Below are 26,266 nucleotides of genomic sequence, written 5' to 3'. Positions count from 1 at the left end.
ATTCGAAGGCCTTCATTGGACAAGAGGCTAATAATAATAGCAGTGAATATTTATTCTTCTTTCATTGCATAAACATAATATACTTCTTCTGCCTGGAACATTCCTTTCCCCTCTCCTTACCCACTCTTAGGTATCTCTTAACCCCTTTGTCTACTTAACTCCTAAAACTTTTTCTACATAGTAGCTTAATTATCAATTTTTTGAAGAAGAGTGGCCAAACTAGATTATTTCCCTTTCATTTATAATTTTATATTACAACGCTCCTTCTTTGCACTCATCAGAGTTATTCTAAATTTGTTCATGTGGTTATTTGATCACATTAAAAGAGTTCAATAATTGTGGCAGACTCTATTTGTTGCCTATTTAATGATCAATCTCCCTTTTCCCTGATAACAGAATTCTAATTTTCGAAGGGCACTAAAAACGTGTCCACCCCAGGAATGAATCATCAGTAGGCTAAACCAATTGTGGAAATTCTATTCTCCTCTGTCAGTGACTGGTTCAAGAATAGGCAGGTAACCTAGGTCTCAGCACTGAGAGTAGCTGGAAAGTCTGCTGGGCATACTTCTTGGAAAGGTTTTTCTCTACGAGGACAGGGGTGATTTAAAGAGAAGGCCTTTTTTTTTTTTACTTTTTCCCTGTTTCCTACCTTTGAAGTTACTATATGTAGTTATATGATACTTAGAACTTCTGCAGCAACCTTTTAACCATGAGGGATGATGGCTAAGACAAGAAAATCAAAGAAATGCCAACCCAGAACTCTAATATCATTCCAACTCCAGAACAGCCTTTCTCTAGAGTGCTTGCTGAGTTACACTCAAGTCTGGCATTGTGAGGCCACTTTCACCTGGCTATTTCTGTTATGCTTAGCTCAACGAATTCTAACTGATAGTGTTACCATAGCAGTAGTAAGGTATGAACTATCTACTTAATGTGATTAAAACTTAGGTCTCTATGTTATATTTCTATGATAATGATCTGATAAATACAAAAGACAGAAAAATACACAGAAGAAAATGAATTTAAATATTTTAAGACATGTTAGCTACCACAACTAAAAACTGAGAAAAAGTTACAAACAAAAGATGCCCACTCGTTAACTGCATGCTTAATTTTTTTGAACTAAAAAATATAAATCAAAAAATCAGAAATTTAGAAATCAAGACGATCATGATCAAAAGAACAAAGAAGTCACTCATAGGTTGTTTAAAGATGCCTTCCATGAGCTCATTAACGAGAACCTTCAGGTTTAGTTACCACAAGGCAGCTACAATTTCTCCTCTTCGTTTACTCACAGAATCTTCCACCAGGCACTGTAAGGTGCTACAGATACCATGCCTGTATAAATTCCTGCTTCCTACAGCCACGCTTCGACTTCCACAGGTACTGTTCTTTGTTTTGTTTTTTTTTTCCTTTTAACCAGGCCCTTATGCTTTCACTGAGATCACTGTCACCCTAATATGTTGGAGACATTATGCCATCAGAGTAGTATCATCTGTGAAGCATTTAATATTGAGGTAACAATCATAGGAAAGGCAGCCAATGGAGACAGACAGACCAGAGCCCAGTTCCAAGTCTTCCATTTTCCACCGTCACTTTAGAGAAGGTAATTACCACTCTAAATCTCAGTTTAACAATCAATAGCATAATTACCTTTTTAAATTTTTGTGTAGATTAAATGAGATGTTATTACAATGTGCCTAGGTTAGGACCTGGCACATATTTGAAACTGAGTAGAAGGTAGGTTTTATCTAAGCAATGATATTAAATAAAGTTTACCTATGGCTACAAGTACAACTAGCAATATTTTAGCTAAGTAAAAAAATACTATATGATAAAAAGAAAGAATTTATAACTCTGGTTGAGATCTATTACTTGGGGTGCAATTTTAACATGGTTGTTAAATGATGTAGAAAAATAAGAGAATAGCAATAAAAACAACTGAAGAAACTGAAAATATTTAAGAGAGAAAGCTGATAGAAAATAATTAAGTGATCCGATTACACAATATAGAAAAGGAACCTTAGTTGTCCTTAAAACACAATAAAACATTCTCTAAAATAGTTGCAGAACACATTCCATACTGGAAAAAAAATCTAGAGACCTGGATTCTAGTTCAGAAACCAGGACAAGTCATGTAACTTGTAAGCCCCATTTTCCTCATTAGTTATATGAGGCATTTGAAAGAAATTGATGTTGCTCCACACAGACTATCCCTTGGAGAGGTGAGCTATCTAAATTTTGCTGCAGTTCCCAATAATGAGTAAAAGGAGAAGGGGAGAGGAGAGAACAAAGGAAAAGTGAGCGTGAGGTACCTTCTTTGAATTCCAATCCTGTCTGTATGACATATAACACTTAACCATATGTTTCCTTTAAAATAATTTGTTTCTTGTATATATTTATATCTATAGAGAGAGCAAAAGCTTTAAATATAAAAATCCTTTAGCTATTGAAAATAAATCCAAAACGCTAAAGAAAACAGTGTAAGGAGAATAGGGCATACCTTCATGTTGAACTTCACACTGAAGTTCTAACATATGTGACTGTATTTGGAAATAGCGTTTGTGAAGAGTTAAACTGAGTTAAAATGAAGTCATTCAAGTGGGCCCTAATCCAATAAGATTGGTATCCTTGTGAGAAAAGGAAATTAGGACACAGATATACACAGAGGGAAGACCATGTGAAGACACAGGGAGAAGACAGCCATCCATAAGCCAGGGAGGGAGGCCTCAGAAAAAGCCAACCCTTCTGACACCTTGATCTCAGACTTGCAGCCTCCAAAACTGTGAGACGATAAATTCATGTTGTTTAAGCCACCCTAGCAAACTACCATACTTCATTTCTTCTTCAGTCAGATATTTAGCAATCTCAAACCTCCAATAAAAACCAAAAGTCTAGAAATTAGCTGGAAATAAAAATGTCTACAGCTCTTATACACTTTAACCCATTTTAGGTACAAAATATATTTGATTTCTCTATTCTCGCTCATTATTTTTAACCATATTCTGCCAAAGTGCTTTACCGACTCTTTGACCATTGGGCAGCTGTTTCTGTATATTACTATAGACCACCAGTAGGCATACCATAAGATTCTAATCAATGGGCTCTTTGTCTCTTCATATCGCCGTGGGAGAATGTTACAATGGTTATGCCTGGTCCTTTACACAACTGCTGTTGTGTACATACGTGTCATGTGCTCTCTGGAGGATGAGGCAAACTTGGGAGGTAATAAAATTTACCGCCCTCCATCAGTTTTACACACAATATTTCTTGCCTATTTTCCGTGGAACTTTTCATTTCTACTCTAGGCTGTAATCAGAAATCGAACAATAGAAGTTATGGCTAACAGGTTAGGTTAGTGCTAGACACAATAATTAATAGATGTAAAATTTTAGAGAGACAACAAAAGAAACTCAAACATGAGCAATCTAGAGTTGACTAGTGTAGAGGCAAATATTAGACACCTTGATATTGTCTAAAGATGTCAATGGGGATGAAAAGATAAAGAATCCTCTTCCTCTGCACCCCATAAAACTCTATAGGAATTCTTTAAAGGAACAAGCAGAGCCCTATGTAGCTCATTATGGTCTGATTACACCATTGTTTTATAATACAATTTAATAAATAATATTAATAATGAGAGCTACAAGTCATGAAAATAATAATTATGCTATTTTGTAAGATATGGAAGTATATTATTTAGAAAGCATATTTAAAAACCATTAGTTAATAATTTTAAGGTTAAAATAGATGTTCTGGTTGTCTCAAGAATACATTTATCCAGAGCTCTTCATATCTACTGTACAAAAACAAAAGAATAACAAAATTAGGGGGAAAAAAACCATATATTAAGAATAAAAAAAAAACATGGAGAAAGGGTATTTCCAGTCTTAAATTAAGTCTGCTCTCTGTTTCTACAAAGCCCTGATAAAAAGCCATTTAGATCTTAAAAAGTCAGTTGTATTTTTTATTTGCAAAGTAAGGATAATAATATCTGCTACTCTATACATATTTGGGGAAACAAAATAAATAATGGTTGAAGAACAGGAAAATCTTATAGGGATGAATTTTCCTTGAGAATTTTAGGATTACACAATTCAATAATTAAATTGAAAATAGAAACTACTTTCCATGAGAATCTTAAATTCATTCATTATTCCACTTAAAAAATTAGCATTTCTAGTTGGAGCAATTAAAACCTAGACTAAGGCAAACTTTCAAGGGCAAAACAAATGAGAAAAAAGTCATCGATTCTTTTTTGCATTCATCCATTCATAATATGTACTGAGCACCAACCATGTACAGGAACTGTTCTAGACTCTGGGATACTAAGACAGAGTTCACATTCTGGCAAAGGGAGTTGGATAGCAAATAACTACATATATTAGATTATTTTAGATAGAGGCTGACACAGAGTGCCTTCTGTAATAAAATCTAGAGGATAATGGGATAGAGAGTTCCTCGAGTGGAGGTGGGGAACTATTTTAAATAAGTGGTCAGAGACATGCTTTAGAAGGAGACAACATTTCAGGTGACACCTAAAGAATGAGAAAGCATTCACACGCAAGGTGGGTGCAAAATGGAAACTTTGGTAGAGACTCCAAAGGCAAGGCAAATGCAAAAACCCAAGCTTAGCATGAAACAGAAGGAGGTGAAGGAGAAGAAGGGGAAGAGACAGAGGAAGGGGGAGGAAGAAAAGGGGCAATGTATCTAGAAAAAAGTGAATGAAAAACAGAATGGTAAGAGATGAAGTCAGAAAAGTAGACAAGGATCAGATCACAACTTTAAAAGCCATTGTAAGAAGTCATGATTTTTAAAGATACAATAATAAATTATCAAAGATTTTAAAGAACAAATTATAATCTATTTTAAATTATTTATATCTTCACCCTGTTTTGTGAAGCATGAACTATAACAGGACAACAGCCAAAGCAGAGAACCCACCCAACACCCAGATCAAGATATTTTTAATACCATTTAATACTTTTTAATACTATTCTCTAATAAAAGGAACCATGACCCCTAGGAGAAATCTAAGACTGGGGCAGAAAATATATAAGATAAGTCTAGAGCATCGAATAGTGCTAGAAAGTAAGGAAGAGCTCAAAAACAAATGCAAACGAACCCCTGTATTGATAGGGATATGTCAAAAAGGACACAGAAGCCAACTGAAAGAGCTCCCAATAGCCAAAGCTGGAACAATATGAGCAACAAAATAAATAAAGTAATATTGGATTATAGCCAAAGTATAAAATAAATATCTATGCATCTATATTGAGATAAATAAATGATTAACTAAACAAATAAATGAGAGAAAACACACAAATTTCCCCTGAAGAATTCCAAACAATTTATGTAGATACTTTACCCTCAAGATGGGGAAAAAAAGACTAACTTTACTGTGACTAAATCTAATAAATACTACTCAGCCAGGTGACCATAGTAATTATCAAAGGTGATGTCATGTTGATAGTATGTACCCTTGATAGGAGATGATGAAAATGGTACTTTATCTCTGTGATCTTCCTCTACAAAACCAATAACCTCAGTCTAAGCATGGGAAAAACATGAGACAAATCCCAACAGAGGAGCATCCTACAAAATACCTGACCAATACTCAAACTGCAAAGGTCATCAAAAATAAGGAAAGTCTGAGAAACTGTCACAGTCAAGAGAAGCCTAAGGAGACTGACGACTAAATGTAATGTGGTACCCCGAATGTGATCCTGGAGCAGACAAAGGACATTAGTTAAAAACTAAGGAAACTTGAATAAAGTATGAACTTTAGTTAATAAAATGTAGCAATATTAGTTCACAAATTGTAATAAATATACTATATAAATGTAAGATACATATAATGTATAATAGGGGAAACTTGGTGAGGGAGTATTTGGGAACCCTGTACCATCTTGTCAATTTTTCTGCAAATCTAAAGCTGTTAAAAAATAAAATCTATTAAGAAAAAAAACAAAAAACAAAACTGAGAGACTATCACAGTAGTTCAAGTGAAAGATGATAAAGATGATAGTGAAGCAGTAGATGTGATAAGTCAGATTCAGAATATATTTTGGAATTGCATAACAATAAAACATGATGGTAGATTAGATATGAAAGGTGAGAGAAAAAATAAGCAAGGATGACTCTTGGTTTTTTTGCTCAAGTAACTGGGTAGATAATGGATAGTACCTTTATTTAGTAAATGGGAAGAAAATGAGAGAATAGGTTTTGTTGCTTCTGAGTCATGTTGCCCCCTCTATTTGTTGCTAATTCTTGATTTATTCTTGTTAACTGTAGAATCAATAAGAGTTTCAAGCAGTATAGTCCCACATAGGATCTCAGATTAGTATAATTCTCATGGTTTTTCTTTACTCACAAAGATGCTAAAAGCCTATTTTACAACAGAAAAGTATATAACTGCATTGAAAAGAGATGGTATAACATGTTTCTTGACCTAATTTTGGGACAAAAATTAGTGCTAAATCACTGGTTCACTAGATCCAATTCAATGATTTTGGAAGATGTATGATTAACCAGATTACATCAAGCTTTTAAAAAGCACAGATTAAAGAGTTTGGAAATTTATACTTTTAAATTCTCCAGATGATACTGAGAACCATGACCTGGATGGCATTCCTTTAAAGCAAAGAAATTTTCTTTATTTAATATACGAAAGTGTCTTGCCTTTCTAATTATTTCAATTTATGTTAGTACTGCCCAATGAGGAAGTAAAAAATTTCCCATCACATTGTGTAAATTTACACATTCACAAGTTGTTATGCATCACCATTATAAAGTTATCTTTATAGGGAGCAATAAACTAAACACCAAACAAGTAAAAATCTGTCAGAAAAGACCTAGTCCCAGGGAAAAAAAAAATAATAATAATACATTTGTACTTTCTTGGTGAACTTATTAAAAACATTTGATTTTATAGCTATCGTTCCTGGCCACATAAATCAAATGATAAGGTTCCATGAATTACTCAGAGTGGGAAAGCAAATTACCTGAAAAGATTCATCACTAAAAAGATGTTTGGTGTGGTCAGTACATTTACACTCTATTAAACTCCCAAGCAAAAATAATATGAAAGACAAAGATTCAATATCAAGAAGGCTTCCTTCAAATCTGGAAAGCATGAAAAGAATGTCACTAGATCTGAACTTTCAAGTCATAGTCGTGAGCATTTACGGAGTGCTCACTATGTACAAAGCACTCTATTTGAAGGAAGAGGTCTTCTTTGAAGTAGCCATGATTCAGCCCTTTACAGTTTAAGATCTTTTATAGTTTAAGATCAACACTTTGAACCTCAATCAAGAATGAATGGGTAGCTGGTTCATCCCGAAAGATGCAGGTATAATTTGATCAGTGCTGCTCAGTTTCTTAAATTGAATGGGTCTTTGCAGTCTGTATAAATTCTACTTTCTGGGTGGTCTTCCAAAGCAATCCCAACGAGGGCACGCCACAGAAGTACTGAAGTTAATTTATGCTTATGTAGACTATGAGTCATGCAACTGCCATTAACACTATATATTGAAGTAAGTACATAGAAGTAAAATGTGAAAATCTCCAGCACTATAAAACCAACTTTCCTTAGAGCAGAAATATTGCAACTAGAATGACCACTGGAAAACAAAGCAAGACACAAATGAACAAAAGTGTAAGTTTGTTCCAAGTACAATGCAAGGTCAAGATAAACTATAAACAGAAGAAGGGATTGTGGGTTACAGCCAGCTAATCCATGATCATGAAATATAGGAATGATAAACTGAACATCATTACTTAGTTTGACTTTAATTGACTCTCATTCCTTTGTCTACCCACTGGGTACGACGCAGTAAAATGCTCAAATAGCGGAAACAGCAGCAACACTACTAAGAGCTGCCATGTGTTAAATTCCTACTCCATGGCAAGCCCACTTAACACGTATACCTTCACACACATAAGCAAAGAACCTAGTTAATCCAAAAAATTGAATATTAAAAACTCATCTTATATATGGACAATTACTAATCTAAAAAAGTCTTTTACCTATCTCTCAAGAGAAAAGTTCATCTTCTTCTCTAGAGTTTATTCTACCTGTTCTTTAAATCCGTTTCCCTCATCTCTAATACTTTAAATATATCCCAGTTTACATTTTTCTTCAATTTATCAAAAAATAAATCAAATTTTCTCTTGAGTTTGCTATCCCTCCAGTTATAACGGGTTGGCCTCACCACCCCTATCTAACTATAATGACTTAACTATGATGACTGTTCTCTGGGATTATTTCAATTTCTGATATTTCACCACATTATCTCTATTTCAGCTTGTGGTTTGAAAACATGAGATTGTATCCTGAAACCTTCACTACTACTTCCAGCGAAATTGTTCTCTAACATTGCCAAACCCAATGACTGTTTTTTATTCTTCTGAATCTCTGCAGCATTTCATAGTCTAGTTCATCCCTTCTGTGATATCTAAACATCTTAACTTTAGCCATTATACTAATATAGGTCTTATATATGTTCCTTGTCTACTTTAGGACTTCTCAGTGTGTGTTATCAGTAACATTAGCCTCACATTATGTTCCTCAATTAAGAAAAGATTTTATGGTCAACGTTTTTCAAAAACTGCTACATATAACATTCTACTCCTAGAACTTAACAGTGAATATTAGTGAATTGGGCACACCTTGATATTTATGATAAAGAAACCACTGACTTATTTTAACTGTTTTCCAATAAGCAATCCTATGTTTTACTAGTCCACAGAACTCTCTTTATTTTCAAGCAACACATGTTAACGTGTCATGAAACTAGTATTACGTAGGCGTAGTATTCTGATAAAAACCAATATTCAATGTAACACACTGGGGAATACTGACATACCTAAAATTTTAGGTTAAAACCTGAAATCTATCAGGCTTCCAAAACTGAAATCATCATCCTTCCTCCCAAGCCAGATTTTAAAAATAAATTTAATCATTAGTCACAGCTTGTTCACCAATCTTTTTCCCACATTCAGATAGCTGACAAATATTTTTACCTCTGTCTATTGTCTGTAGTGTTTTGTTCTCTCCCTTACATGGCTACAGACATCACTCTAAGGCAAAATCTTCCTTCAGCTTCATCTAGACTCATGATAACCAAACATAAGAATTAGGGAAGAACTTTTTTAAAAAAAAGATTCTGGACTCCACCACAATCTTGCTAAACAGACTTCTGCAGGGAGAGGCTTAGAATTTGTGAGCCTTATGACCAGCTTGGTTTGCAAAGTGCTGAAGGAGGCCATAAAGCTCCAAGACTTTTCTCCTCCCTCTGAGCTAAGCATTTTCAGTTCTCTTCCACCAACTCTTCAAGTGACAGTTTTCAGTCTCCTAGTTGCTCTTCTCTGAAAATAGTCATTTTGTCTATAAGCCTGTTAAAGGGAGAATCTTATACTGAACCACAGAGCACTCTGGATATACTCTGGCCAATCTGTAAGAGAAGACTATCAATTATCTCCAGGGTTTCTCTAGATCTGCTTTTATGCTGGACAGGCAAAATCACTCTCCTTCCTATTCCTGCAGCAATTACTACTCATTACCCTCCACACCAACCTGCAATAACCACTAGAATGTGAATCACCCAGCAGACAGACAAAACTTCACAGAATTTTAAAGCATTACTTACCTAACTGACCTTCTGTTCTCTGTTCTAAATGGCATGCCTCCCCTTCTCTAATGAATTTTGGTTCTGAAAGCTCCAATTTCTACCAATCTTTATAATGTTTTAGTATCAACGCTTCACAGCTACAGTGTTTTTTCCACTTACAAAACATTTCAACATTATTTACTTAAACCTCTCTAAAGTTCTTGTGACAGAGGTATTATCTTACAAATGAGGAAACTAAGGCTCACAGAGGTTAAGTAGCTTATTCAAGTCACCCAGTTAAGTGAGGAAAGTTATGACTTTAACCTCACGTCTCATATCTTAATCATACCTTTCTCTACTTTAAAATCCAAATATAGTCACTTGGCCATCATCAGAAAATTAGCACCAATTAACACCAGAATGTGATAGCTACCAGATGGTGAATTACTCAGCAAAAAGAATAGCCAGCTGGAATATAGGCAGGCATAATACAGGAACTAAGGACTGATACCTTTTGGGCCAGACAGACCTGAATTTGTGTCCTGGCTCCATCTCTTACTGCCAGTGTTACTTTGCGTAAATTATATACCCTTTGTGAGCTTTGATTTTTCATTTGTTATTAAGAATAAAGGACATACTTTTCTTTAAAGTGCTTAGAATAATGCCTGGTACATGGTAAATCCTCAATGTTTTTTTAATCCTTCCTTTGAATATGATAACAGCTTACTAAAATATGTCTGTTTGGATATAAATACAAATATTCCCAACTTGGTGTCCCATTCTTCATCAATTACTTCCTGGTGTCTGGGAATACAACCTTGTGAGGATCATAGGAAGATGAAAGATAGTCATGAGGAGAGAGAAAATTTTAAATGATGCTTGAAGTGGAGACCAAGAGAAGGTAGGTAAATAGAAGGTTTGAGCTAAGTCTATGCTCCCAGTGGCTGCCCTTCCTAAGGTTATCATCACCACTACCAGACACTTAAGGATAAAAGAGAAAAAAAAAGAACAACTTAGGAGAGAAGAAAGGCAGTGGGTAAAGTACCTATTTGGGATGTGAGTAGATTAATAAATGTATAAGATGAATTTGGGCTCTTGCAAATAAATTTGGAATTCCATTCCATTTCATTCTTTCATATTATCACTGAAAAGATAAATTTGGGATAGAAAGACAGTTTTTAAAATAAATTGTTCAATGTGTGTAACACAGTGAGTAAAGGTAATTAATAATAATGTTAAATATTTTTCTTATTATCCAAAAAGTACGTGTTTGTGTTTAAAAAAATAAAAGGATAAGAAAAAAAAAAAAGGAAAAAAATCACCTACAATCCAACAACCCAGATATAACTACTTAACTACTGTTAAAATTTGGTACATAACCTTCTAAACTGTTTTGTTTATACATTTATAGATGTGTATTTTACAATATGAGGACATATGTAATTATTGTTTTGTAAACTTCTAAATTTCTTTCCAGATCATTAAATATTTTTTTGCACTATTATTTGAAATGCCATATATATTTTAACTAGATAGTTCTGTTAGCTAGATACCTATTGTGGATATTTGAATTATTTTTTGCTATCATAAAAAGAATGATTAAAAACATTCTTGTAGCTCTCTCTTTATGTATAAACATGATTTTTAGCATAAATTCCTGAAAGTGTATTTGCTAGATCAAAGGCATGCAAAATTCTAAGACTTTTTACATACTTATCAAATTGTTGTCCAGGAAGTTACTACCAATTCGCACTCTACCCAGCAGTATTATATAATGCTAATTTTCCAGTTCTTGACCAACACTGAATTTTATGATATTGTTCAAATCATCCATCGAAGGACATTTAGGTGGTTTCCATGTCTTGGCTATTGTGAATAATGCTCCAGTGAACATAGGGGTACATTTATCTTTATGAATAAGTGTTTTCAATATTTCAGGTAGATACCCAGTAGAATTGCTGGATCATATGATAGCTCTATTCTTAATTTTTTTGAGAAATTTCCATACTGTTTTCTATAGTGTCTACACCAATTTACATTCCCACCGGCAGTGAACGAAGAAGGTTCCCTTTTCTCTACATGCTCTCCAACGTGTTATATCTTGTCTTACTGATAACAGCCATTCTAACAGGTGTGAGGTGGTATCTCATTGTGGTTTTTGATTTGCATTTCCCTTATAACTAGGGATGTTGAGCATCTTTTCATGTATCTGTTGGCCGTCTGTATGTCTTTTGAGAAAAGTCTTCTTCCCATTTTGTAATCAGATTGCTTGTTTTTGTTGCTGAGTTGTATGAGTTCTTTATAAATATTTGGATATTAGCCCCTTAATGGAGTTTATCATTTGCAAATGTCTTCTCCTATTCGGTTGGTTACCTTATTTTGTTTTGTTAACGGTTTCTTTTGCTCTTTTCACTATTTTCTTGTATAGACATTTTTTTCTTCTCTCCCTTAGTTGGGATAGGTGTAGCTTTGCAGTTGCAAACTATGCTATTGTTGAAATAAGCTTCCACTTAAAGTAAGTTCCATGAGTGGTCTACAGAAAACACTTTGAGAAGTATAGTAGAGGATAATAATTAAGGGAGTCCATAACCAAGTATCTATTATACTTTGACTATTCTAGTGTCAACCTGGTACTTAACTCTGCTGTTATTTTTGACTAACTGGAATTAAAAATTTATTTAACAAATAGTTAAGTACCAAAGAATGCAAATTCCTATGCCCCTGTACTGAATAAAGATGAAGATTACAAAAATCTTAAGTCATGACCTATTCTCTCAAGAAATTTATAGATTTGTTAGGGAGAGACTTGTAAATAACTAATGTATTCAAACTCTCAGTTACTCATTTAAATCACATTATTTGGGGAATTTAGAATCCAGACTCAATTTATTTTTAATTGTTCAACAGAAACTGAAAATATTTTAGATGAAATGGATCACTGGGTCAAACAATACATTATAAAACGTGTGGTAAGAAATCAAAAGCAAACTATATTGACTTAATTTTGAGAACTTTAGTAGATTTGCATGCTGTTTATATTTTACCATGTAAATTTATTTGGAGCTGCACAGCTTTTACAAACCTTACTTTTTACTTACATATCTTTTAGAGCATGCATGTATAATGATTTCATTTGACACAGTAGTGCTATGAGTTAGAATGAGTTGATGTTATTCTCACCTTTTACAGATGAGGAAAATGAGATGGAATGTTTAAGTAACTTGCTTATAGTTATGCAGCAAGTCTATGCTGACACATTACAACACTATGTTTCCACTTGGTACCCTAGATGGCTTCTGCACTTTTCTTTAATAATGTTATGTGATGGGTCACACCGAAGACATGATTCTGAATGAGTATTTATGCAATCCTTTTTGAATCGGTGACCATGTTTTGAAAAAAGAATTATTCATTTACAAAAAGAGTAGCTTTTTGTGGATTGCCTCAGAAGTACTTGCTAAAATTTGTACATTAGTTTTTATAAGCTATCTTTAAATAATTTCAAAGTCTGTGAACTGGAATAAACATTCATGAATTTTCTGATTCATAAATTTTCTGATTACATAAAAAGATAAATTTACATGAATTATAGATAAAATTTTTGCCTATTATGTTTTCCAATTTATTCTAACTATCCATTTTAATTCACTAAGGAAAATCTAAACTATTTCTGTGTACACCTGGAAAATTAACTAAAGAACTAAGATTGTAATTTAGGTAATATAAGGTTAAGACCGTCCTTCCCTCACTTTTCTTCCCCCAAAACACATTCATATACACACACTCATGCACACACTTTCAGGTATCCAGGGATTTTATATAGGTGTCGCTTTAATTTTACTATGTGTGTGTGTGTATAACTTTTAAATAGAAAAATGCAGTTATAACAATCTTCACATATTGTTAAACTTTGAATCATGCCTTGCCATGGTTTTCTAATTTCTCAAAATATAGCTGTTCTTTATTTTATCCTACACTTTTATGCTATTTATGCTTTTTCTTTTTTCCTGCTTTAATGAGCCTGGCACTAACAATGATTTTGGCTCCCTATCTTTGTCAATAGTAACTCCAGGAAGTACTTTTCTTTCCATCTAGCTATGGTCTTACCCTGAGCTTTCAGATGAAATAAATACAACAAAATAACTCTCTTGTTAACAGATATTTTTCCTGTAAATCAGTCTATGTAGAGACAAGACAGGAAGGGTCGATGGGATGAGAGAAGCCAATTTTACATTCTCTTCAAAAAAATATACGAGTTATTTAGATATAACAAAAGTTTAAGCCACTACTCAGAAATCTAGTTCATTTCAGAGTGGTTTCATTGCACTGGAAAACTTTTTTAAAGAATTTAGAATGAGGTGAAGGGCAATTCAAATCCTTTAAATTCAAGTTAAATGCATTTTGTTAAAGGTTAAGAAACATTTGCTGGAATTATGAGCAATTTCCAGCTAGAGTTCCATAAAAAGAAAGCTTGAAATTAAGTTCAAGTTACTCTCCCTAGTAGAATTCCATAGTGACTGGAATGGTTTATGAGTACATATCATATGGAGAGCATTTAAAGGGTTGAGAAAATGGAATTTGAATAGAGTAAGAATGGAAAACCCTCTCTCCCTACTCTCCTCTTCCTTCCCCCTCCCTGCTTTTACATTCCCTCCTCATTGCTGACAGACAGACACACACAGACACAGACACAGACACAGACACACACACACACACACACACACACACACACACACACACACACAATATCAGAAGGGGAAAAGATTATGCTGACAGTCTCCTTTAGTAGTAAATGGAGTAGCGTACATGAAATAGTGTAGTTTAGTAAATTGTGTGTGGCATTGAACTGGAATTTCTTCAGTGAAAGGGCTTATGTTCTTAAAGAGTTGAAAAACGACTTAAATTTTCTAGTAGCCTAGAATAAAATTGCACAGGAGGCTCATGTGAAATGTAGCATGTGTGAATAGTTTTGCAGCACAGTTCCATTTGAAATGTAGCAACACAGCTGGAGCAGTGACTCATCACACTAATATATACTATTCTCAGACAGACTCTCTCTAATAAAGCCTGCACTTTCTCACATTATAAGGAATTTCTTAAGCTGTTGTGATGGTATGATATGTTCCTAAAACTTGGTCAGGCCACTTGAATTTAACATTTGTAGAATACTTACCATATATTGAAATTGTTCTGCATTTAGTTCTCACACCTTTGTTTGGTCTTATTTTCCCCCATTTTATAGGTGACGAATCTGGGGTCACATATCTGGGCTAATATTCAATTGTTTTTATCATTGCTTTTAGCCTATGAGTATTCTGATTGAAGGAAATGAAGATACAACAAAATTTTAAAACAGAAAGAAAGATACTCAAGACAGCTCATGTTGGTTGACCTCAATCTTCTCACATACCTTTTTCAAAAAAAAAGTAGTGAAAATTTGGAATACAGCTACCTGAAAATATGTAACAGGGAGTCGATAAGCAGAAATAAAATATGTTCTAGTTTCAGTAACAAGAATCCCGCCCGTGAATCTGGCCACTGTCCTAGCTCTCAGAGAAGTTGAGAGGCCTTATGGCTTGCTTAACATTGGCAGCTTCTTCCTGCCAGGATTCCAAGGGACGTCCCTAAGGATAACAACCAGCCTGAAGCTGAGTCTTTCTTGATGATCTGCCGTGATGGATCTGTTCATTTTGGTTCCGCCCTCCCTAGATTAAAATGGTCTTCAATTTTCAACGTTAAGTACTATGAGAAATACAGATTTTTCAAGGAATTGAGGGCGGTGTGTATGTTCCATTTGCTCCAATTGTTCTGAGAAAAATAACCAGACTAGAGTTACCAAAGAAAATATTAAAAGTTTGCTTTTCTAAGATTCTTCAGCTTTCGTCTTTTCTAAAGGTTTCAGTGTTACTATTCTAGATCTATTTGTATACCGGCTGTGTGATCTTCACAAGGTACTTACCCCTTCTGTTTCTTTATCTATAAAATGTGTTGTTGTGAAGATTAAAAGAAAACATATATAAAGTACTTAGAACCATGCCTGACATCTGGTAAGCACTATATGTTTTAGCTCTTGATTTTTTTACTATTATCATCATCATCATTATCATCATCATCATCATCATCATCATTAATGAACCTATATAAAATGATTAGTTCAGGGCCAGGCCTGATAATTAAGTGTATACAGAACAAAAACTATTCTATATGATTCTCCAAAGTTTTAAACAAAGTTATTAGGAGCTGATTACGCATGGATAATATTGAGGGTTATCAGCTAACAACAACAACAAAAATTCCCAATGAGGCAGTTACCTTCCTATTTCCTTCTTTTTTTCACCCCCCAGAAATCACTCTTGCACACTGTTATAGCTTACTTCCCATTTTCTTTATGCTATTATCTTATTCAAAATTTCCCCACAATCTGAGAATGTTCAGACATGCATCTCATCAACAAACAAATATTTAGTGATTATAGCATGCCAGGGACAAGAGATATAAATATGACTAAGCCATGACCTTGCTATTGTAGAATTCACTTACTAGTGGTCAGATAATTACAAAACAAAGTCGAAGTATACTTCTGGAAGTGCATACAAGGTGCTATGGGAGCAGAAATGAGGGACACCAAAGTTTACCCTGGAAAGCTCAGACAGGACTTTCTGGAGGAAAAGATACCAGGGCTTAAAGGATTTCAAGTAGGAATTGAAATGTCTTCTCTGATATCCAAGGGCTTCTTTAATGGGTCCCCTTTTACCCTCCAGCCAGACCACCCATTACTCCCAACATAACTCACCTCTCCACTCCTACTAGACCAGATTCCTATTTCCTTGAAAAATCCACTTTGATTCTATCTCTAATTCCTCTTCCCATATGGCATTCTCTATCAGGCATCCCCTACCTAGCAAAAACCAAACCCTTCTCTGCCTGGTAAAGCGTGGTCTCATGTCCTCTGTGAAAACTGGCCCTACTTTGATGCCGTCATATACCTTCCTATTACAAGGAAAGCATTTCAAACAGGCATATTCGGATAGATGTTGACATTATCGTTTCATATTTTATAACTGTTTGTTGTGTTTTTCTTATTGTGCCAACAAAACTATAAGTCCCTTAAGGAGAAAACAGTTCTAAGATTTATTCGTTTCACAACACATGGCAAAGTGTCAGTCAAAGCTAAATATAAATGGTCAAATATACTTCCTGAATTAAATTATTTCACCAGTGCCTTCTCTGGTTTATCTGATATGCAATAAATTCTTTTTATGAAATTTTAGAAGTTCAAATAACCAGAGAACATGCTAACTTCTGTCAGTTAATTTACTAACTGAAAGTCAGTAGTACTATATGAGAAATAAACTAGCTTACCAGAATTTGTGAATGTGAAGAAAATGTAACCATGGAATAAATTACACATTTGGTTTATAAGCAGTCTCTGAATAAGGTTCTTGTACTTGGTGAGCAGTAAGAAAGCAGTATATTGTTGAGAAGGGATGTATTTAGGGTGAAGTATGAAAATGAAATAATAATTGAATGGCCTTTTTTGTAAGGAAGTATTATATATGTATACATATATCAGTCAAGTAATGAAGAGGATTATACAAATATGTAAATGCATGCATAGACACACACACACTGAGTGTGACTAAGATAACAGAAATGGCAGTTGAGAAAATAACCTTTTCATACCGCTAATGATTAGGCATTTTCAAATTCAGCACTTCTTTCTTTTTATTTTCTTGTTTCCCTCCCGCTGTTATTTCTCATATCATCTGGCTATTTAGTCTTTTATGTTTAACTTTCTTCCTTCACTCCCTGCCCTCTAACAAAACTTCACATGCTTTCTCATACTCACCCACACATACAACTGTTTCCTATAATTTGTGTTCAAAGTATGAAACCAGCTATCTCCAAAAGGTATCTGATAGTGATGCCATTGATTCACTAGATTAGTGAGTGGTTTTCAAACTTTTGCTCATGAACCCCTAAAAGAATTTTGAAAAAAAAATATAGATTCTGTGCCAGTTATCAATTTATTCTCACCTCTGCACCCACCTTTCCTGCCTGTTCTGATAAAATGGAGGTGGGACCTTTAAATATTTTTTTCTTTGTCAGCAGAAGGCACAAGAGAAAGATTGCAAAAGAAAAAGGTTATTCCTTCCTGGTTTTAGTATGCTTGCTCACCAAGCTCCTGCAGAGCTTGTGGCTTCTCTAGCATCCGGCTCTTGCAGCACATGTAGCTGCTCTACTTCCAGGCCCCTGCAATGTGGGCAGCTTCTCCAATGCCAAGCTGCTACAGTATGAATGGTTTCTCTCACACCCAGCTCCTTCAGTGTACACAGCTTCTCCAGAACCTCGCTCCTACTGCAAGCAGCTTCTCTAGCATCTAGACTTAATAGTGCATACTACTTCTCTGGTGACAGGCTCCTGCAGCAAAAGCAGCTTCCCCAGGGCCCAGCTCTTCTTAACAGCACAAGCAGCTTCTCTGGTGCTAGGTCTGCCTTCAGCACACAGGACTCGGCAGCACCTGGCAGCCAGCAGCTTCCCCTGGCATTACCCTCGGGTAGTTTTGCAGGGAAGTGCTCTGGTGAGACACTTTCCTGTAAATTGTTTTTCCCAGCACTCCAGAGGGTGGATCTCCAGCAAATTCCAGAAGGCGGATTTCTAGAAAGTTGCATTATCATGACACCACAGTGACTTCTCTGCAATTTAGTAAGCCACGGCCATGCCATCTTCAACAAGGTCTGGATTTCAGTCCCAGGGAAAGGAAGCGGGGAGGCAGGGAGTTGCAGGGGAAACTTCTCTTCGGGCTGTATCTCAGCCCTAGGGGTCATGATTACTTCTTATATTTACTATTTCTGTATTCTTTATCATTTCTATTTACCTCTTACCAGACAAGCTCTCATTACTGCAATCCTCTGGAATAGGCAACAATTCTTTATATTAAACCTTCCTGTTCAAATTACTGTGCGGTTTCTCTATCCAAATTGGTTGCTGACTGCTACATACTTCCTCATATGTTTTAAAGTAACAGCTAAAATTTCCTATCAAAATTTTAAATAATTGAAAAAGATGAATTTGCTTGTGTTTTATATATAGATTATATGCTCAAAAATATTTTTTCAAAACCTTAGAGCTATATATTTAGATCATTTAATGAACAGAGAAATCCACCATAAAACCTAATTTGAAAAGGCAGTCCTATCTGTCATATCTATCAACCAAATCAGACTTATTCTGGCCCCCCCCAAAAAGAAGACTTCCATTTTTTTCAATAGGAATAAATATGTAAATAGGTTGATACATGTTCTCATGACAACTGTCTCACTTAAGTAGACTGGGAGAAAATGGATAGACAAACAACAGATGGAGAGATAAATAAGGAAACAGCAGGAAGGCAGACTGAGCCTTGCCAAGATAAAATACTATTTCAACATTTTTTTACCAATTCAATATTTTTCAATATTTTTTTGGCCTTGCTTTCATGAGTCTCTCCTTCAGAAGTAATGCTGTTCTTTTGCTTGATGCCTTAGAGATTCTACCCTGGGACAATATCATAGTAAGATTTGGGACTGGATATAAACCTAAAAGCAACAAACAAACAGTACAAACAAACAGAGACTCATGGACATGGACAGAGACTAGTCGTTACTAGACGGTAGGAGGGGAGAGGGGAGGAGGGAGGTAGATGGGGTAAAAGGGGTCAAATATGTAGTGACATTAAAGAATTAAAAATAAAAATTTTTAAAAAGTGAAGCTCAATTTTTAAAAAAGTAAAAATAAAAAAGATTAAGATGGGTAAAAGATATGACATTTTTTGTGAAGTGAGAGAAAGATGACTATGGTAGATAAGAAGAAAGAAGTGGCCAACCACAGACTCTCTCAGACATATCAGTTTGAGAAAAGTGTATTTATAGAACTTGAGGACCAGAAAATTGACTCCCTCAAAACTGTTCATGCCCTGTGGCCCCTGGAAAGATTTGTGGACACCCAGGGTACAAGTTCTCCAGTATGAAGACAATGGCACCTATCAATGAACTATCATTGCCTACAATGGCAGCTAAAGCATGGATATTTTTCCCCCTAAAGTTGACAGGAAAGCAAGTAAGGAGAAGCACACAATTTTTTTAAAAGAATAACAACATAAAACCATATTCCTTAAAAACTTAGAAAATAAATGCTTTCCTTACCAGAATGCTAAATGAAATAGAGGCAATATCACATCAAATGTAAAACTCCCTGACTCCACCCCCCAGTACCTATGTTTAAATAAAGGTCTTGCTTTTAATTTTTGTGACTCAAAATCTTGCATGGGTTAAATCCTTCATTTACAGTGGTTCTGTTTCTTATTTAAAACAGTTTTCTTTAGATCTATTACTTTACTGAATCACATGATAGAGAAAGAGGTGGAGAACCTTAAACAAAAAGCAAAGGGGATGTGGCCAATTTTTACCATTTGGGATATTAACAAGTTTAACATGGCTCAGCAACTATCTTAAGTGTTATATCAACTATTATGACACAAGTTAAAGGTGTTGAAATATAAGGATGTGTGTTTTCTGAGAGGAAATGGGTGACAATTTGAAGAACTGGTTTTTTAACATGAAGAATAAATGCATAAGAAATCAGAACGGATTCTCAACCAATATTATCAATGCACGATAAGGTTTATAGAAGTTAAGAACGGTTTAAAACTTTAAAACCTTTTTTTCAAGGAAACTATTGTTTCCTATTATTTCTGAAAAATTTGTAAATGCTAGTGTTTTAAAAGGGAAATATTTATGGAGCGATATTAAGTATGTTTTACATGCTACACGTATTAGATTCTTGTTTGCTCATTTCCCCTAAGAAAATTGTAATTCTGTTTTAAATAAATGACATTTACTCTCAGTTAAGGTTTCTGTCTTTTTTTCCCCCCCAAAATCAGCATCCCTATGGGAAGTACAGGGCTTCTAGGATTTTCTCCAGCTAGATAAATAAAATTTCGGTAAAGATTTTCCTTTCTTAAAGAGATCCATAATCTCCAGAGTATAATGTCTGAATTAACTATTTTAGTAAAAAGCCTATGTACTGCCTGTTTTATAGTAAACTACTGAAATCTCTAAAATAAAGATTTTGGATCAATGCAAAAACTCATATGTAAGTTGCTACATATGTACAAGCATCTGTTATAATTCCCATGTTACTTTAAATACAGGTATTGTCCTTCATGCAGAAGTATAATCATCTTGGATATTATTCAATCTGAAGGATGCACATGAAGAACTTTCATTATGGTCCAAAAAATTAATTAAGGTCCATCAATTACTGATAAAAAATTAATAAATATATAAACATTTTTCTGTTCATCAAAACATCTTTCATAGCTCTGCTAAGCAGCGAACCAAAGTTAGTGTTGGGTATTTTAAAAATACAAAGAGTGCAAAATCAGCCAGTCTATCAAACTGGTAATTTATAATAAAAGTCAATAATCACGTTTGGGTTTTTTTTTAGGGGGGATGGTGGGGAGGATGGGAACAGAAATAACAAAATTTGATAATGTAAAGATTCTAATATGAACAAGCAATAAATAGTTTGTTGCCATCTGTGATACGTCCATACCCATAGGTTTTTAGCATACTTACTTGAACAATGGAGTTCCACAGACGACACATTTATATATTCCAGGATCTTTGTGATGTGTATATTCTCCTTCGAAGGCACTGATAAACAATAAACAGAGGACTAAAAAACTGAATAAAGTTAGCATTATTTCTTACAGAACATATTTACTTAAAATATATTTCTCTAATAAATCTTTCAAGGGCTTTTTCTCCTATAACGAGAACAGACCAAACATATGGAAATCTGAACATTGCTAATATATTTCAAATCTATATAATAAAATGTGCATATAACTACTCCAAACCAGTATGGGTTTAAAAAAAAAAAAAAAAAAAAGGCCATGTAGTTGCGTAATGCTTAGAAAAATTTTTTCCTATTTTTAAAAAAAAAAGTCTGTAGTTCAGATTCATAGAAAAAATATTACATAAGATTTCTGCTACTCTACAGTAAATGCAGAAGGATCCAAGAGTGTATACTAGAAAATGCAGAAGGATCCAAAGACTTCAAGTGGAAGGAGTCTTATTTTTTGGTTTGAAAAGGAATATTGCAGCTTTAAGGGAATATTTTTCTAAGTTAACAATCTTAAAGGCTAGGAGGTCATTCAGCTAATACGAATCAGCTGTGCTAGCCCAACAAAAAGTCTATGTGCTCTGCAGCTTGTTTTTATTATCCTTTCACCCTCTTTATGAGGTCCAATTTTTTTATAAACAGAATTTTTAAGAATGACCTAATCTCTAGTTGTTTGCATGCAGTAAATCATTTTGCTGGTCATATACACAACAGGACGGGTAGAAGTCCTCCTGGGCTGCGAGGCTGAAGTCCACTGCTAACTCATTGTGTAGTGAAGGTGGACTTTGTCCAGAGAGATTCAACACTTGGTAAATCCAGTAAATAGTATCCACTGTGACAGGAAGAGAGTGTTGCCTATTAACAAGAACCCCATGTGTGGTAAAGAGCTTTCAGTTCATGAATGAAAACAAGAAGTTACATCATTAATAAATTTGGATCAGAGGTAAGTTCCGGCCTTATGCCAAGCTCCATGGTATAAATTAGACAACAAAATGGTTGGACCTTGGCAAGCTACCTTTAAGCTGGAATCAGCTGAGAGAGACTTTATTCACTAAAAAGAGTCTTGGAAGTGAACAAACTCTTTTTTCAGGACTTAGGGCGAACTTCCAAGGACCAAAGCCATGTGAGGGCAGTTATTGAAAATTTTTGACATTCCAACCACAAATGAGCCAATAAATACTTTCTCCACATGTGCTTCAAAAAGAAATTGGAGTGGGGTAGAAAGGAACTAAATTATGCTACCTTCTTTTTGCAGCCAAAACGTCTATACTTACAATGGCCACCTTCAAAATTTCAGCATCCTGGCACAGTGCCATGTCCCTCATGGTTTTGCTTACTGTGATGTCTTCCCAAAAAATGTACCTAAATCGCTATTACTTCCACACATTTTGTAGTAAACTAAAAACAGGCCCTTAATAAAAGCCTTGTGACTGTACATAGGATAGAGTGTTCATTAAATGGGGGAAAGAATAAATAAAACTTGGTCTTAACCTAAACAATACCATTTTCAAACCTTTTCAAGGATACTAATTTGTAGACTTTAGCAAATAAGTGCAGAATTCTTTAAATTAAATGGCAAGGAAGAGAACTGGAAGGCGGGGCAGGATGAAGAACACTAGCTCTTGCTTAATGACTTTTTCTTGCAGCTCACCTTACCTTTCGGTCCCTTTCTCCTGAGTGACATGGTACTGCAGGGGTGTTAGCCGCTTCCTCAGTTCCTGCTGGGAAAAGACCACCTTACAGTTCTTTTTATCCCTACATGACCCTGGAAAGAGAAAGGATATGGGAGAAGGAGGCTTTTTAGCTTGAATCCTAAATAATTGCTTTGGCTGGCCGCCATAGCACAGCTTCTGCAGTCATTTGTCTATGACCAGATCAGCTCCTAACGCACAAACTTACCTGAACTGCAGCTGATAATTTCTCTTAGTCTTAAAAATGATTCTTAAGATTCAGGTGATTCCATTGGAGCACTGACAATGTGCTGCAGCCAAAAACTGCTAGCATGTGGCAGTAAAAACTCACTGGACAATCACGAGATGGTAGTATTAGTACATCCTTTATGTCTTCCAATACCTTGAAATTTTTTTTTAAATGAATTTAAAAAGTATAACTCTATAAGCATTTACACTGTATGTATAAGATGATGGGCATATTACGTTAAACAATAATTCTCCATTCAATAATTTTGCAACTTAGTAGAATAGCTTCAAACCTTCATCATTCAATTTCTATTCTGGGTGATTTAAAGACCATTCTATTTAAAAAAAACAAACAAACAAAAAAAACCCTAAAGATGTATTTTTCCACAACTAAAAATTTTTGTTCTCTGTGATTTTGTCAGGTACCTCACTAAGTTCTGTAGAGGTCTTAAAAACAAATATCTCTTTAAAGACTGTATCATACCCTGTTAAACAGGCAGCAAGAAACTTTTAATAGACTCCAGGAGAAAGCATTTACACTAATGCAGATTCAAGAAGTTCCAAAGAAGGGGTGAGAAAAATAGGGAGGGGGAAAGACAAAGAAAAGAGGAAAAGTGAATGTGATTTTATTTAGAGACCTACATTTTCTTGTTGCAAAATATATCTAGGAACACTTCACTGATTAAGTGTATTTGAATGGTGAAATAATTTTAATGTGATTCTAATAACAATGGCAGCTTTTATTTCAACCTATACAGACTGCAGTAAAATGTTCAGACAACACCTGTTTATATATAGTATTTTATTTTACCTGCACAAATGAGTGAAAAGAAATATAACTCCAGGACAAAGCAACCCTTACTTGCGGCAATAAAATCGCTTTTCTTTACCATCCATCACAGTGGAAAAGAGGCTTGCAGATGGCCGTTACCTGCTAAAATTTCTTATCGTGTTTTGAAATTACTAAAAGAAAGCTTGCTTAGTGTCCTGAATATTAATCTCAACTTATTTTGAATATGATTTAGGAATAGAAATGGTTTCTACTTCTTTCACTTTAAGACACCTAATGTCATAGTATGTGAGATAACCGAAATTAAACCAAGAGAAAAATTAACCAGTTACCCTACTGGTGGGATTGATGGAGGATATCAGCTTCCAGAATCAGGGCCACCAAGATAGAGTGGTTGATTTTCTAGAAGAAAATATGGAGGCAGGAAAAGAGCAAACCAGAGGCAAACAGAAAGGTGCACCTTCAAGTTGGCCTGTGAAATAGCGCCTCTCCTGACTTTACACAAAGCTTGTTGGGTCTGCTCTGGCCTGGAAAGATCCATATGAAGAGCTGGCCTATCACTAATGGCACGTTGGTCTCTCATCTCACTGGATTCCATATTACACTAGGCTTCATCCGAATACCTACGTCTTACACTGTTAATATTTTCCAAGCGGTAGAAATGTTTTCCTGAGAAAAGTTTGTCCTGTCAGAACAAGCCTCTCCACAGCTTGAATGCAGAACGCTCTTTCTTAAATAACCCACTGACTACGAATAGGTGTTTCTGTTCAATTCACTATAGACTTCTTAAAAGTTATGTTTTTATTTATTTGTTGCATCTTTGTTGATTTTGTTCCAAAAAATCATTAATTGCAAATTTAGCACAACAGAATATCTTGGTTAAAATTATTCTTTCCAATGGCATGGGTAATTAAAATCTATACAATTAGAATTAAACAATTCTGTCCAAAATATTTTTGTTAATATATGTTCATTCATACAAAAAGACCAATTGTGTTCCCAAAGTTGAGAGAACTAAGCTACCCATCTGTATGTCATTTAGTACAAGAGAAGCAACTGCAGGTTTAAATTACATGGTATTGGATTGCAATTTCCTAACATTGGATGCTTTTCTGCTTTTTTACCTTGAGTCATTTACTAAGGAGTGTTCATAAAAAGTAGCTTAAAGCACAGATGCTTGCAAATCGTTTAGGCAAAGATGTTTCTCTCTTTTTCTTTCTCCCTCTCTCAAAAATCTCTCTTTTCTGAAGAAAAAGAATAAAACTGTTGGTCAGTATTGACGAATCATGTCAAGTATTTGTATAAGGAGAAAAGGTAAAATTGAAAACATCTGATTGAAGTAAATAATACAAACATAAAAGCTTTACTGGTGAATGAAGGGTATTGAAGAGACTTTATTTCATAGATTAGAAATTACTTTTGATCTAAACATTCTTAAAAACAGATTATTTTCCACTATGAACCATCTCATTAACTGTGCTACAGAGACCTCGTTTTAATGGCAAGCTTTGAAAGAGTGCTGCTGTACTCTCTTGTTAGTCTCCATCTTATTTGAGAGGGGGATGGAGATTTCATTCCAGCTTTCTTTGTTTGTCTTTCAAGAACCACTAAAGCAGTATTCACACAAATTTTGTAGGAATGTGCCCTATGTCATAGCCTACAAATTATTTGGTTTTGGTGCACTTAAAGGTCATCTTCCAAATTAGCAAAATTTTCCTACATCCTGGCTTTTCAACCTTAAATATAAATATTGTTTCCTAACTGTAAGTGAGGTTTGTTCTTTAAGAAATACTAGTGCTTATTTAAGTTGTCAACTTTGTACATTTTTATTCCTTGGTCATACTATGTTCTCAAAATAATTAGGCTTTTAAAGTGTACCTAATAGCAAAAGGAAGTGTATGTAGACTAGAAACAACTATTGTGATTTAATATTAAACAATTCAATGAGAAGTTGGATATTAATAAATTTCTTGCCACATAGTTTAACAATAATATACTTCCTGGACAATTGAAAGCTATACTATTAGCTATTTAACATTATAACCAAACGTCGGCATATATAAACATAGAAAGGCTTCACTTTTGTCTCTGACTTCCCTTCTTCCTATCAGACTCACTTTTCTAAAGTCATATGGTGCCACTGTTAATTTTGAAGAAATTATTTCATTTTGAAATTCTAGAATTCTTTGGATGGTTTCCCTTTACTATCTTCACTTAGGTACTGTAATTTTCTTATTACACAGGGTAATTTAACATTACTATTATATAACATCTGTTCA

The 26,266-nt window shown here is 34.6% G+C and overlaps 1 protein-coding gene across 2 annotated transcripts in view; it reads right to left on the bottom strand.

Moving 5' to 3' along the window:
• Positions 1–26,266, bottom strand: part of MSRB3 (methionine sulfoxide reductase B3) — a 137,831-nt gene that overhangs the window by 67,651 nt on the left and 43,914 nt on the right. For both annotated transcript variants that reach the window (XM_039865919.1, XM_039865921.1), the window contains 2 exons: positions 22,935–23,043; positions 21,230–21,307 (listed from right to left, as the gene is read on the bottom strand). In XM_039865919.1, the coding sequence (XP_039721853.1) occupies positions 21,230–21,307; positions 22,935–23,043 (187 nt within the window). The remainder of the gene's footprint in view (positions 1–21,229; positions 21,308–22,934; positions 23,044–26,266) is intronic.

Source organism: Pteropus medius, unplaced genomic scaffold, assembly GCF_902729225.1.
Source record: "Pteropus medius unplaced genomic scaffold, Ma_sr-lr_union100, whole genome shotgun sequence".
Taxonomy (NCBI): domain Eukaryota; kingdom Metazoa; phylum Chordata; class Mammalia; order Chiroptera; family Pteropodidae; genus Pteropus; species Pteropus medius.
This window is presented reverse-complemented; position numbering and strand designations above follow the sequence as displayed.